Source organism: Salvelinus alpinus, chromosome 9 (genome assembly GCF_045679555.1).
Source record: "Salvelinus alpinus chromosome 9, SLU_Salpinus.1, whole genome shotgun sequence".
Lineage (NCBI taxonomy): Eukaryota > Metazoa > Chordata > Actinopteri > Salmoniformes > Salmonidae > Salvelinus > Salvelinus alpinus.
In genome coordinates this window covers 54,054,515-54,068,457 of record NC_092094.1, presented here as the reverse complement: position 1 = coordinate 54,068,457, position 13,943 = coordinate 54,054,515, and the positions used below count along the sequence as shown (strand labels likewise).

The 13,943-nt window shown below is 39.7% G+C and overlaps 1 protein-coding gene across 7 annotated transcripts in view; it reads left to right on the top strand.

The window, feature by feature from the left end:
- Positions 1-13,943, top strand: part of spg11 (SPG11 vesicle trafficking associated, spatacsin) — a 78,918-nt gene that overhangs the window by 8,383 nt on the left and 56,592 nt on the right. For 3 of the 7 annotated variants that reach the window (XM_071326697.1, XM_071326692.1, XM_071326690.1), the window contains exons 9-15: positions 2,464-2,619; positions 4,015-4,193; positions 4,587-4,763; positions 7,389-7,460; positions 7,901-8,028; positions 8,602-8,822; positions 10,729-10,942. In XM_071326697.1, the coding sequence (XP_071182798.1) occupies positions 2,464-2,619; positions 4,015-4,193; positions 4,587-4,763; positions 7,389-7,460; positions 7,901-8,028; positions 8,602-8,822; positions 10,729-10,942 (1,147 nt within the window). The remainder of the gene's footprint in view (positions 1-2,463; positions 2,620-4,014; positions 4,194-4,586; positions 4,764-7,388; positions 7,461-7,900; positions 8,029-8,601; positions 8,823-10,728; positions 10,943-13,943) is intronic. The other 4 variants (XM_071326696.1, XM_071326695.1, XM_071326694.1 and 1 more) reach the window with 3 other exon arrangements.

The following is a 13,943-nucleotide window of genomic DNA, read 5'->3' as shown; positions in this document are numbered from 1 at the left end:
ATGGTCGAATCCGGAAACTATAATTTCGAAAACAAAACGTTTATTCTTTCAGTGAAATACGGAACCGTTCTGTATTTTATCTAACGGGTGGCATCCATAAGTCTAAATATTCCTCTTACATTGCACAACCTTCAATGTTATGTCATAGTTACGTAAAATTCTGGCAAATTCGTTCGCAACGAGCCAGGCAGCCCAAACTGTTGCATATACCCTGACTCTTCATGCAATGAACGCAAGAGAAGTGACACAATTTCACCTGGTTAATATTGCCTGCTAACCTGGATTTCTTTTAGTTAAATATGCAGGTTTAAAAATATACTTCTGTGTATTGATTTTAAGAAAGGCATTGATGTTTATGGTTAGGTACAGTCGTGCAACGATTGTGCTTTTTTCGCAAATGCGCTTTTGTTAAATCATCCCCCGTTTGGCGAAGTTGGCTGTCTTTGTTAGGAAGAAATAGTCTTCACACAGTTCGCAACGAGCCAGGCGGCCCAAACTGCTGCATATACCCTAACTCTGTTGCAAGAGAAGTGACACAATTTCCATAGTTAAAATAAATTCATGTTAGCAGGTAATATTAACTAAATATGCAGGTTTAAAAATATATACTTGTGTATTGATTTTAAGAAAGGCATTGATGTTTATGGTTAGGTACACGTTGGAGCCACGACAGTCCTTTTTTGCGAATGTGCACCGTATAGATTATATGCAACGCAGGACACGCTAGATAAACTAGTAATATCATCAACCATGTGTAGTTAACTAGTGATTATGATTGATTGATTGATTGTTTTTTATAAGATACGTTTAATGCTAGCTAGCAACTTACCTTGGCTTCTTACTGCATTCGCGTAACAGGCAGGCTCCTCGTGGAGTGCAATGTAAGGCAGGTGGTTAGAGCGTTGGACTAGTTAACCGTAAGGTTGCAAGATTGAATCCCCGAGCTGACAAGGTAAAAATCTGTCGTTCTGCCCCTGAACAAGGCAGTTAACCCACCGTTCCTAGGCCGTCATTGAAAATAAGAATGTTCTTAACTGACTTGCCTAGTTAAATAAAGGTGTAAAATAAAAAAGGACAAATCGGTGTCCAAAAAAACGATTTCCGATTGTTATGAAAACTTGAAATCGGCCCTAATTAATCGGCCATTCTGATTAATCGGTCGACCTCTAATTAAAAGTACTGAGTCAGAGCAAACTAATACAGCCTGATCCCAGTACTGGTGGAGGCTTAAATCAGCATGTTGTTTGTGCAACAGTATCTTCTAAATCAAAGAGGAATAGGCAAAGCATGAATATGTTGGCTACATGAATAAAGATTTAATATAGCCAAAGATTATAGGGTCCCCTAGGAAACACTGAACATCACTTTGGGTCCTACCCTGTCACAATAACTCCATGGCATTTTCATTCATTGTCATGTTAAACACTGTATTCAAAGTGCCCACTATTATTTATATTCTAACTATAGAATTATAATAAACATTCTATTTCCATGATTCCAAAAGTTCACCGATCTAAATCACATTTGGTTAAAAATAAGGCCTAGTATTTTTGCCCATATCGTCGCAGTGTGGAAATGATCTCAAATGAGTGCAGGAAATGCAGGAATTGGTGGAAATGCAGGGAATTATTTTAGGTTGAAGTTGAATTGAACAGTGTAAAACAATCAGAATGGAGAAAGACCCATTTGAAATAATTTTGAATATATGTGTTGCCACCCTAGGGTCATGCACTACTCATGAAGCAAATTTAGAACTTTTATTCATCAGAAATATAAAATACCGTCAAATACAGTAAAAAATCTGAAAAATACCATGATATGATATTTTGGCCATATCGCCCAGCCCAACTAGTATGTGTGAGCATACCGTTTGTGTGCGTTTGTGTGAGAGAGAAAGGAAAGGGACTATACCGTAAGATATCTCATGCGATGTCAGCTAGAATTACCGCTCCTAATAGTAATTGCCTTCTCACATGATGTCTCACTGTAGTCTCATCACAGCCTAGTAATTGAAATTGTGTGCATCCGCCCCCATGCATTTAATTTGTTTGTGTGTGTGTGTGTGTGTGTGGTTGATGTTTTCTCCTACTGACTAGAATAAATGTGTTCAACCTCTGTAGTGTATTATGAGCTTCATATTAATAATCCTGGCGTGTATATGTAAAAAAAATATATATAAAAAATGTATGGGTGCCTTCAATGGGTAGGACATTGTAATTACCAGAATGTAATGAATAGAACAGTAGCAAACACAGCCATTACAATGGCTAAATTTCCCCCTTTTCTTCCTCCACTGCCCTACACATATGACCTAGGTACAGATCTAGGATCAGCTTCCACTCCCCCAATCCTAACCTTAACCATTAGTGGGGAACATGCAAAGCTGAATAAAGATCAGCTTCTAGAGGCCACTTCATCCTACTCCAGATATGACAGTATGAGTGTTTCTCTCTGTTCCTGTAGATGTCCAGGATCTGTGTCCGGCTCTGGACCTTCTGCGTTGTGCCATCAGAGACAATCATACTGAGGCCCAGAGCCGACAATTTTCAGAACAGCTGCTCAGCATCACCCTGGCCTTCCTCAACACACAAGTCAGGGCCGTCCTCTCCGCCACAGAGGGTAAGACACTTCTCTCGCCGCGTTCCCCATGCTTTTGAATGCGCTGCTTGCATGTTAAACCCAGTTCCATTGCTACACACGCCAGTAGATTCTGGAGGTTGCTAACAAACTTTCCAAAAACTTTTGGGATAAAATGACAACATGTACATTTTAAAAAACGTTTTAAAACCGTGAACAATCCCTTTAAGATTTTTGAGGGGACACTGCATCAACCTGCTTAGCTACAGAATCCAGTTGCTGTAAGCATGATGCATTAGGAGTGCTGCCTCACTGAGCAGAGTCATGGTCGAGTGGTATCCCTCCGGCTCTAGGCTCATGTACTACAACTCTGGAGACTGGGGTTGAAACCCTTCACACTACTATGCCTGATCCATTTCCCCCTCTGTTTCTCACCTCTCTGAAATGAAATCAATAACATTTTAAATCCATTTACTTTCAAATAAAAAAATACTGCTATCTCAAGCAATCAGCCATGGCTGGCACGAAAACATCTGAGGGAGATTGCATCAACCTGCTTAGTTGCCAACTGTATAACAAAAAAATTCAGTTGACATTAGAATTTAGTTTGCTTCCACATGCAACGATATTACGGAGTTACAGTTTATATAAGGAAATCAGTGAATTGAAATGAATTCATTAGGCCCTAATCTATGGATTTCACATGACTGGGCAGGGGCACAGCTGTGGGTGAGCCTGGGAGGGCATAGGCCCACCCACTTGGGAGCCCAGCCAATCAGAATAGGTTTTTACCCACAAAAGGGCATTATTGCAGACAGAAATACTCCTCAGTTTCATCAGCTCTCTGGGTGGCTGGTCTCAGACAATTACGCAGGTGAAGAAACCGGATGTGGAGGTCCTGGGCTGGTGTGGTTACACGTGGTCTGTGGTTGTAAGGACGGTCGGACCTATTGCCAAATTCTCTAAAACGACATTGAAGGCGGCTTATGGTAGAGAAATGAACATTAAATTCTCTGGCTACAGCTCTGATGGACGTTCCTGCAGTCAGCAAGCCAATTGCACACTCCCTCAAACTTGAGACATCTGTGGCATTGTGTGTGACAACTTCACATTTTTGGGATCTTTTATTGCAGCTCATGAGACATGGGACTAATACTTTAAATGTTGCGTTTATATTTTTGTTCAGTGTAGAAAAGTCTATAGAAATAGAAACTCCAGCACACTGGTGACCTTAATGCTTCATAAATGTAACAGATCTTATATTTCAGTCTCAATAGGCCTTCATCAGGGATTTGTACTGATGTTATTAGGAGATCAGGACCAAACTTGAGTTTGTATGGTCTATGTTGAATCATGATACGGTCTGATGATGGTGCGTGTTTCAAACTTTCAATAACACAGAGGTTTCTCCCTATTCTCTAATTTCTTTCTTCACAGAGCTGGATGAGAACCTGCAGGAGTGTGTGGAGATCTTGGATAGTTATGTTTCGGATCTGCGCACCTTCATGAAGAGGTTTCCCTGGCCAACAGGTGGCGACACTTCCACCCTTGTCCCATCCCCCATACCTGTACCTGAGGAGGTGGAGAATGATGACTGGGGTTCCCTCTCTTCTGAGGTAAAAACACAGTGAAGCTTTCAGAATAGTTACTTTATTGTCGATTCTTCAACTCAAATTAATTAATTTGCTGTCACAATCACACATATATGCACACACACACACACACACACACACACACACACACACACACACACACACACACAAGGAGCAGATTGGGCATGAATCCTCAGCGACATCCTAGATGGGTCATCATGATAACGGCTTGAATTTATGTCACACTTTTTAACCATAGGCCTCAAAGCACTTGACATTTTGCTAGGGTAACTCTTCTCATCCACCATTCACAACAGACATTTTGCACCAGAATGGTTCTCCCCAATTGGCTATAATTACATAATTATCTACAGTAATGACCAGATATCCAATTTCTGATATTGTGTGTGCGTCAAGGAGGTGGTTGAGCGGGCAGTGCTGACCAAGCAGATTCCCCGGGCCCAGGCCTACCTGAGGAGCCAGAACAGGCCAGATCAGCGGCTGGAGGAGTTGAGAAGTACGGGGCTGCGTCTGGCCTTCGACTGCCTCACACACAAAGACCTGGAGCAGGCCACTGCACTGCTCAGGAACATGGTGAGACTATGGCTACGTTCGGTTGGCTTTCACTAATCCATTCTGGAAGGATTCTGTATGGAGGAATGGTCTACGATCCCTCCGAATGCGTTCTCCAACTCATAAAACCTTTCAGAAAAAGGCTCATTGCCGTTATCCTCACAAGGTGAGGTATCGAAGGGAAAACTGGGGTGTCAAAAATGTTGTCTTCTACCTTTTTGAGAAAAAAAAAATTACTTGTTTAACAAAATCGCTTTCTCTGAGCAATTGTATTAGTATAAAATAATTGAATTTCCCCCAAAAATGTAGCATACAATATAATAGCCCAGTATTTGAATTTATTTTATACAGTCATTTTTGCCCATCTTTGTCAAGGGTGTCAATAATTTTGGACCTCACTCTATATGTCATTTAGCACACGCTTTTATCCAACGGCACTTCCAGTCATGCATGCATTCGTTTTACGTATGGGTGGTCCTGGGAATTGAACCTACCATCCTGGCGTTGCCACCACCATACTCTACGAACTGAGATACAGAGGACCAACTCTATGTAGTCAGACATTTTACAATATGGAGATGGTTAAACAATATGACTCAGCATATTCGTAGTTAGACAACGATGAACAATGGTAACGATATAAGAAAAAATAAAATAAACAATATAGCAGCGAGCAGCAATGAACGGGGTTCAGAGGATGATAGAAAGGACACAAGATCAGTTGAATAGCAAATCAAGCACTCTATCATGTAGGAACAATCTTCCTTTATGTGCAATCATAAGTCTAAATACAACATGTGAAGTGAATCGGATGAACGGTTCATGAGGAGAAGATGATTGCAGATCATTTTTAGCATTAGCGTTACATATGCAGTAATCAGTTATTAATAGTTTCCTTGTTTTTTAGATATCAATACCAAATTCAGTGGGCTTCATCTTAGGGATGTCCATGATAGCGATGACAAGTTTCAAGTTGATAGGCCACCGTGGAGTGGATTTCCAGTGGTTTAAATTGACACGTAAAATCCGATTTGGATTTGTCAACTCAGCCATCTCTTAGCCAATCCCTTGGCTTTTCTCAAACTAAGTTAAGAGATGGACCTGTTACTTATCGTTCATGAGAATACGTTTTCCCAAGATGGAGGAGAATCTTTCCTGATAGACCTTATGAAATGTGGTCAGCATTAGAAAAGACACTTACATACAAAGTTTTAAGTCTCTAGGTCAAACAGGTCGGTGAATAGGAGGGTTTAAGTGAGATTGCTTATAACAGAGCAACCTATAGGCCAGTCGTGCCATTCTTTTTCACCAAGTTATTCATGGCCTCTAGTTTCTGTGTGCCAAATTAGAAAAAAACGATCTATGCTTGAGTTATTTGACTATGTCAAATATATTTATTTTTAATCTAAGAATAGCAACAGCTTTGCTGTGAACCCCTGAAAAAAGGTTTTCAACTTGGATAAATCTCACAATGACCCTTGGACAAAAGAACTCAGACATATTTAAGGAAGCTGATCTATAACATATTTAGACACAAGTTACGATGCAATGTCTACATGATTAAAAAAAAGTTGACCCTTAGCTACAAAGAAAAATTGTCAACTTATATATGGCTAAAACCTAAACTCAGAAATTATAACCAGATCAAAACACCTATGATCCAGAACCCTATGTCACCTGACAAGAAATCAAAGAACCTTGTTGAGAACTGGGATACTGCTTCTGGCAATTGAATTAGGTAGGTTCAATGCCATAAATAAAGAAGAGCAGCTATAGACTGGTTGTTTGTTTAGCAACAAAACCGACGTGTGCTATGGGATTGGCTTATATTGTTGGCAACATGTAAACTATATTTTGTTTCCAATGTTTATTGAAAACATAAATACATTTGCACAATGAGCACTTGTTGTCTCTCAAATACATCGTTGCAGTTGTTGGAAAGCTAGCTAGCAATTTTTTTACTATATTAGCATAGACGTGACATCAGTCTAACACCTCAAACCAAGACATTTTATCATCACTAGATAAAACGAGTACTGTACTAGCTCCAGGGTGCTAATAATTCTGTCCATACCATTTGTCTTTATTTTTTTTAATAAAACCGTTAAACTTAAAATAAAATTGGTTCTGCAGTGTTGAAAATCCAAAGTTTTTTCAATTTCATCTTGTTTTAGAAGAAATGTGGGATTTCTTTTTTAATGCAAGGGTGCCAATATATTTGGCCGCAACTGTATGTATGTACGTATGCATGTACTTGTGAGCATATATAAGTATGATCATTTTCTTTGGATACAGTAAATACGGTGTCTTATAAGCCCATGTGGGCTGGGTATCATTAAGATGCATGACACTATAATATAAACAACCAATTAATCAATCATATAACATTACTTGACAGTGGTTACACTGCATGACTATTTTACATAACACTCAAGACATAGACAGAGCTTTGCTATTCAATTGTGCCCAGAGTCTGCGTAAACAGGGATGATGTTAGCATCTCACTCACACCCCATGACCAAGCAGGAATGTTGGTGTGTCCTCCATGACTAAATGGTAATTTCTCATGCAACTGAAACAGGAGTCTCCTTGTTTTTTGTTGTTGTTTGTACTGTGGATAAAAAAGCCGACGTTCTCTGTTTTCAGGGTTTCAACGTAAAGAAGCAACTGCATAACATATGCCTCTACACAGATGACCGGGACCTAAGGGACTTTGTGGTAAGACCAGCATTTTGAGCAAATGGGATGATCGCATCTAACATTGGCTTTCATTATTTGGATGATTTGACTGTTTTTAAAAACTCATTCCAGCCAGACAAGGGGTTAGTTACACTGCATTGAATTTAAAAACATAGTCCTTATCAACATCTCTTTTTGAACTTATTACCTTTTGCCAGCTTCAAATGCGTTATTTTTTTTATTTAACCTTTATTTAACTAGGCAAGTCAGTTAAGAACAAATTCTTATTTTCAATGACGGCCTAGGAACAGTGGGTTAACTGCCTTGTACAGGGGCAGAACGACAGATTTGTATCTTGTCAGCTCGGGGATTTGAACTTGCAACCTTTTGGTTACTAGCCCAACGCTCTAACCACTAGGCTACCCTGCCGCCCCACTAAGTCTGATTAAGATTTTGGGGTTGTCAATTACTGTGTGCAGGTGGAGGAGTTGTCAAAGCAGAGCTATTTGTCTGATGAAGAGACACAGAGGGTGGAATTCATCAAACAGATTGAGGCTTTGTGTGCGGTGCCTGAGACGCGCTCCACAGACCCTGTGGGCAGACAACGGTACGAGGCAAAACAGACTATTTACTGCATTTGGTTTTTCAGTTTTATCTTCATGTACTTTTCTCCTGTCAGGATTTCTGACACTGTATCCACCTGGGTCGTGTTCTTTAGTCACCAAACAGAAGAAAACACATAAAAAGGGAGGGACTACCTGGACTTGCGTGTCCTAATGAACATGGCCCTGGATGCCAGTAGTCATTTTTCTCTGCTTACATGACATGACATTTTAACATGTTAGCAGTAAACAGTTTAAATTTTTTTTGCTCAATCATTTATCTTTAGTCTTGCTCTATGGCAATCACTTCCTGTTTCAATGTAGCATACTGTACTTTGACATTTTAACATGTTAGCAGTACACAGTTTTTATTTTTTTTGCTCAATCATTTATCTTTAGTCTTGCTCTATGGCAATCACTTCCTGTTTCAATGTAGCATACTGTACTTTGACATTTTAACATGTTAGCAGTACACAGTTTTTATTTTTTTTGCTCAATCATTTATCTTTAGTCTTGCTCTATGGCAATCACTTCCTGTTTCAATGTAGCATACTGTACTGTGTACTGCTTTCTCTCAGGGTTCCTCAGATGGCCCAGACAGACCCAGGGTCTAAGAGCCTGCTGGAGGAGCTGGTAGACCAGAGAGGCTCCCAGTCAGAACAGACACTGTGGAGCTCGCTGCGTCTGGACTGGGTCAGACATTGGGACCACAACACCCAGAGAGCCATCCTGCTGTCACGCCTACAAGACTCGGGTAGGACTCCTCTTAACCCTGCATTCACACCCTACATGAGTAATTGTAAGTATGAGATCCCGACTTGGAAAAACATTCAGCTTTCAAGTGGTAAATACAAGTTGGAAACTCGTATCATCTATGGACCTCGACTTTCCCGTCATGCTGAACTCTGACTTCACCTACCACAGAAATTAATATGATGACAGCATTTTCGGCACTTAAACAGATAATCCACTCCTATAATTAAACTCCTGTCAATTTGGTTATAGTCTATGTTCTATGAGTGGGTAAAACATTTATTTTCACCATTATTTAACTTCTAAGTGGTCTGTTTGTGCAATCAGGAAATCGTGTTGTGCCACGTCGTCATGATAAATGAATCATGAGAAATCCAAATGATCACATTTTCATAACACTTAAAAATTAAAAATACCTGCACTCCCGATCGCCATATCAGCTCTGCTTCTAGCTCCTAAGCAACTTTGCACAAGCATTTCGCTTCACCCGCAATAACATCTGCTAAATATGTGTATGTGACCAATACAATTTGATTTGATTACATGGTATGGGCATACTTGTCTAGAACACATACACTACCGTTCAAAAGTTTGGGGTCACTTAGAAATGTCCTTGTTTTTGAAAGAAAAGCACGCCTCAATTCGGTCTTATATAGAAACAGTTTTTATTGTATTTTTATATTGGACAAAAGTAGAGACTCTGGTATGGTATATCATACACTGCAGTTGAGGAACAATGGGAAAGTAATTCTGCTTTGAAAGTTGATAAACTTGTAACCCCACTTTTAAGAAAATGGGCCTTGAATGTTTTGGTACACCTATTGGAGAGCTCTTCTTTGTCTACACCCATTATGCATTGTTCACACCCTCTTAAGCCTTAGTCCCACCCATCTCTTTAAGGATTCACATGTGAGGCCATGTGCTAAACAGAGTGAATAGTGTAGTAAACAACCAAATATTTCACGACTAAAAGTGGTGAAAGTAGTAGCAAAAAGTAGTAGTACAAATACACTTTATCTAGTTCTTGGCCTATCTCCTAATCTGACTTTGGTGCAGGTCATGCTGTTATTCTTATTACAGTCTCTGGTAAACACACTATATCAAATAAAATCTATGTTTATTTGTCACATGCACAGGATACCGAAGGTGTAAACGGTACAGCTAAATGGTTGCTAAAATAGAAAGTGTCCAGATAACAATGATAAAATATTCATACAATAATTGTGTATTATTCTTACCCAGGCACACTTGTCTAAATTGATGGGTCATGTGAAAGAAATACTATAACCACCCCCCCAGCTAAGTGGATGGGTCACTATTGTCTAGACATGTAAACATGTACACATGTTAATGAAATACAATAGATGGCCGTAATCACCAGCAAGCTAACGTTCGCTAGCTACCTAACAGTACGCTTTAACTTGCAATGAAAATGACTTTCTGACTAAATTAGAAACGTATACTATCTGAAAATGTAGCTAGACACTTACCCGTACAAACGGATGAACGCATCACAGGCAGACTGCTACCCCTTTAACTCCATTTGTTTGTAGTTACAGCTTGTTTGGCCTGCGTTGTGTCAAGTCACTCCGGTTCACACTCACCGTAGTTGTAGTCCATTACAACAAAAATTCAGGTCAGCAATGTTGTTGAGAGCATATAAAAAAACATATAAAAAAAATGTTAAATTGCTTCCTGTGAAGTAGTGACGTGCGACATACGACTCAATTCTTGAAAAGGGTCACAAATGTTACATGTGCAAACATGTGCAAATCATACTTTACATGCTTGTACACTTGTGTCTCTAATTACCTTCATATCTTCCGCTCATTAACAAAAACTTTTGTGTGGAAGGGTGATATTTAAGAAATATTAAGTTTTTCTTCATATTCAATACTGTATTGAGCAGTTGACACTTTTGGTCGATTCAACCTGTGTTTATGTTTGACCAGCAGCTGTCAGTTCCTGTGACCCGGGGGTCCTGTGGTCATACCTCACCTCCCACCACGACCAGCGGAGGGTCACCGAGTGGATTGAGAGCCTGGCCGCCCAGAACGGTGACCCTTCCAGCGCCCCTCAGTGGCCCGCCCTCACGGCAGAGGTGGTCAACAACAACACCCGGTGCAGCGCCCACATGAGGAACCACATCCTCTACATGTTGGCCAGGTAGACCCTATTCTGGGATCAGCTTTGTCCTGTTTGAGAACAGTAAAGTGTTAACTATCTGTTCATCTCTCGTGGATGCATGTAAAATAGGATGGTATCGTAAGACTCCCTAAAAACACGGCACTTCGCCCGGGTTACGTCTTAGTGGGCGTGGCTTATACTGGGTACAGTGCACTTTTTTGTATTTATTTTTATTTAACCTTTATTTAACCAGGCAAGTCAGTTAAGAACAAATTCTTAGGCGAACTTTTTGCCCGATGCGCATTCATGTAAAAACGTTTTACCAGACACAAACTCCGTCGACACGAAGTGCCTTTTGTAGGCACTAGTGTTGCACTGTACACTGAGGCTTGGTTCATTACTAGAATTTGTGAAATCAACTAAAAGTATTGAAGTTATTAAAAAATGTATTTGCCCAAGTTTATCATAAGACATGTACAGAATGTACACTACCGGTCAAAAGTTTTACAACACCTACTCATTCAAGGGTTTTTCTTTATTTTTACTATTTTCTACATTGTAGAATAATAGTGAAGACATCAAAACTATGAAATAACACATAAGGAATCATGCAGTAACCCAAAAAGTGTTAATAAACAAATCAAAATATGTTTTATATTTGAGATTCTTCAAATAGCCACCCTTTGCCTTGATGACAGCTTTGCACACACTTGATATAGGTCACCAAGTGCCATATCTAAATAATATGTGTGAAATTCTTGATAGTGTATGTGATGTAAACAGAGAGGTCTACTTTCTTGGGGACCTGAATATTGACTGGTTTTCAACATGCTGTCCGCTCAAGAGGAAGCTTCTTCACTGTGTGAGAACCAGTGCCTGTAATCTCGTTCAGGTTATTAATCAACCTACCAGGGTGTTTACAAACACTACAGGAAAAATATCATTCATATGTATTGATCACGTTTGTACTAATACTGTAAAACGTTGTTCTAAAGTTGTATCCGTACCCATTGGATGCAGGGATCACAATATAGTGGCTATATCCAGGAATGCCAAAGTTCCATAAGCTAGGCCTTAAATAGTGTATGAGATCATACAAAAGATTTTGCTGTGACTCTTATGTGGATAATGTTAAAAATACTTTTAGGTCTGATGTGATTAATAAAGTGCTTCCAGACGCTGCACTTCATGAATATATGACATTTCTTCTTCCAACTTTTGATAAACATGCATCTGTTAAAAAACTGACTGTTAGAATTGTTAAGGCTTCATGAATTGATGAGGAATTGAAAAACTGTATAGTTGAAAGAGATGGGGCAAAAGGAATTTCTAATGAATCTGGCTGGACATCTGACTTACTGCAAATTGAGAAATTATGTGACTAAACTCAATAAAAAGAAAAAGAAACTGTATTATAAAGCCAAGATCAATGATATATAGTGCTATCAGAAAGCATTGAGACCCCTTGACTTTTTCCACATTTTGTTACATTACAGCCTTATTCTGAAATGGACACAAAAAAAAATATTCAGAAATCCACACACAATACCCCATAATGACAAAACGAAAACAGGTTTTTAGAAAATGTATTAAATATTGTTTTTAAACAGACCTTATTTCCATAATTATTCAGACCCTTTCCTATGAGACTCGAAATTGAGCTCAGGTGTACTTTTTCCATTGATCATCCTTGATGTTTCTACAACTTGATTGCAGTCCACCTGTGGTAAATTCAATCGATTGGACATGATTTGGAAAGGCTATATAAGGTCCCACTGTTGACAGTGCATGTCAGAGCAAAAACCAAGCCACGAGGTCGAAGGAATTGTCCCTAGAGCTCCGAGACAGGAATGTGTAGAGTCACAGATCTGGGGAACAGTACCAAAACATTTCTGCAGCATTGGAGGTCCCCAAGAACACAGTGGCCATTTGATGTCTGGTGTGATGAACTTTGCTCGTGTTGAAGGTTTTGTGTTAAAAGGGGACACTACGTTCAAAAGCTGTGATTCAAAATCAACCAGTAGTATGTCCTGCTACCATCCATCTCCTGAAGGCAGTGAGGTTCTCTGTTCCTTTTAGTGGGTTTCCCCTGTTCCTTTTACCAGCTAATGGTTTTCACATGGGCTTGGTCAAGTGGCATGCATTAGAACCCGTTTTGTGTTTTTGGCAGGACCAGGAAGTCTGAGAATTGCTAATGTTAGATGGTAGAGCTTTCAAGTCTCAAATGTGGATAGGAATCCACCTCGCATAGTTTGTTCTGTCCAGTGCAAAGAACCAATGCCTCGAATGTTCCAACATAAAGACCAAAATCTCTAGTTATGTGTGTACAGACAAAAATCATCACTAGTCTTTCAAATTCAAGAACAATGTTCCAGAACTGGAATGTTGAATACCTGCTTTCCAAGTATGAAAAGAAGTGCATGTGGATTCGAACAGCCAAACATCTTTCAGGAATTTTGACAATGAACATAAAGTAACTTGATGACTGTGCCTGGTTTTGGTCAAGTGTGCTGCCACTCCAGCATATGTTTACCCAACACCTTACAACGTTCCCTGTTGGTCCCTGACCATTTCCCCTCAGGACGTTAGCTGGGTAGCTGTCTGGAATTAATATTATATGTTGACTGTTTTGTATACCTTTAGCTAGCTAACCAACAAGACCGAACATTTTAAGTGAACAAAATCTGTGGCTAGCTTTTTTTGACAGAACAACCATGTCTGGTTTAAAGTCTATTTGCAATTACACATGTTCCCAATCAATTAGCTACATAATGTAACTCCTAGAGTGTGTTGGCAATTCTATCTGTAAGGTTACTCAGTCGGTCGAGCAGTGATTCAAACATAGATTCAACCACAAAGACCAGGGAGGTTTTCTAATGCCTCGCAAAGAAGGGCACCTATTGGTAGATCGGAAGGGGGAAAAGCAGACATTAAATATCCCTTTGAGCGTTGTGACGTTAACTTGTTAGGGCTAGGGTCCTTTTTTCTGAATTTCCGCCTGACTGATGTGCCCAAAATAAACTCCCTGTTACTCAGGCCC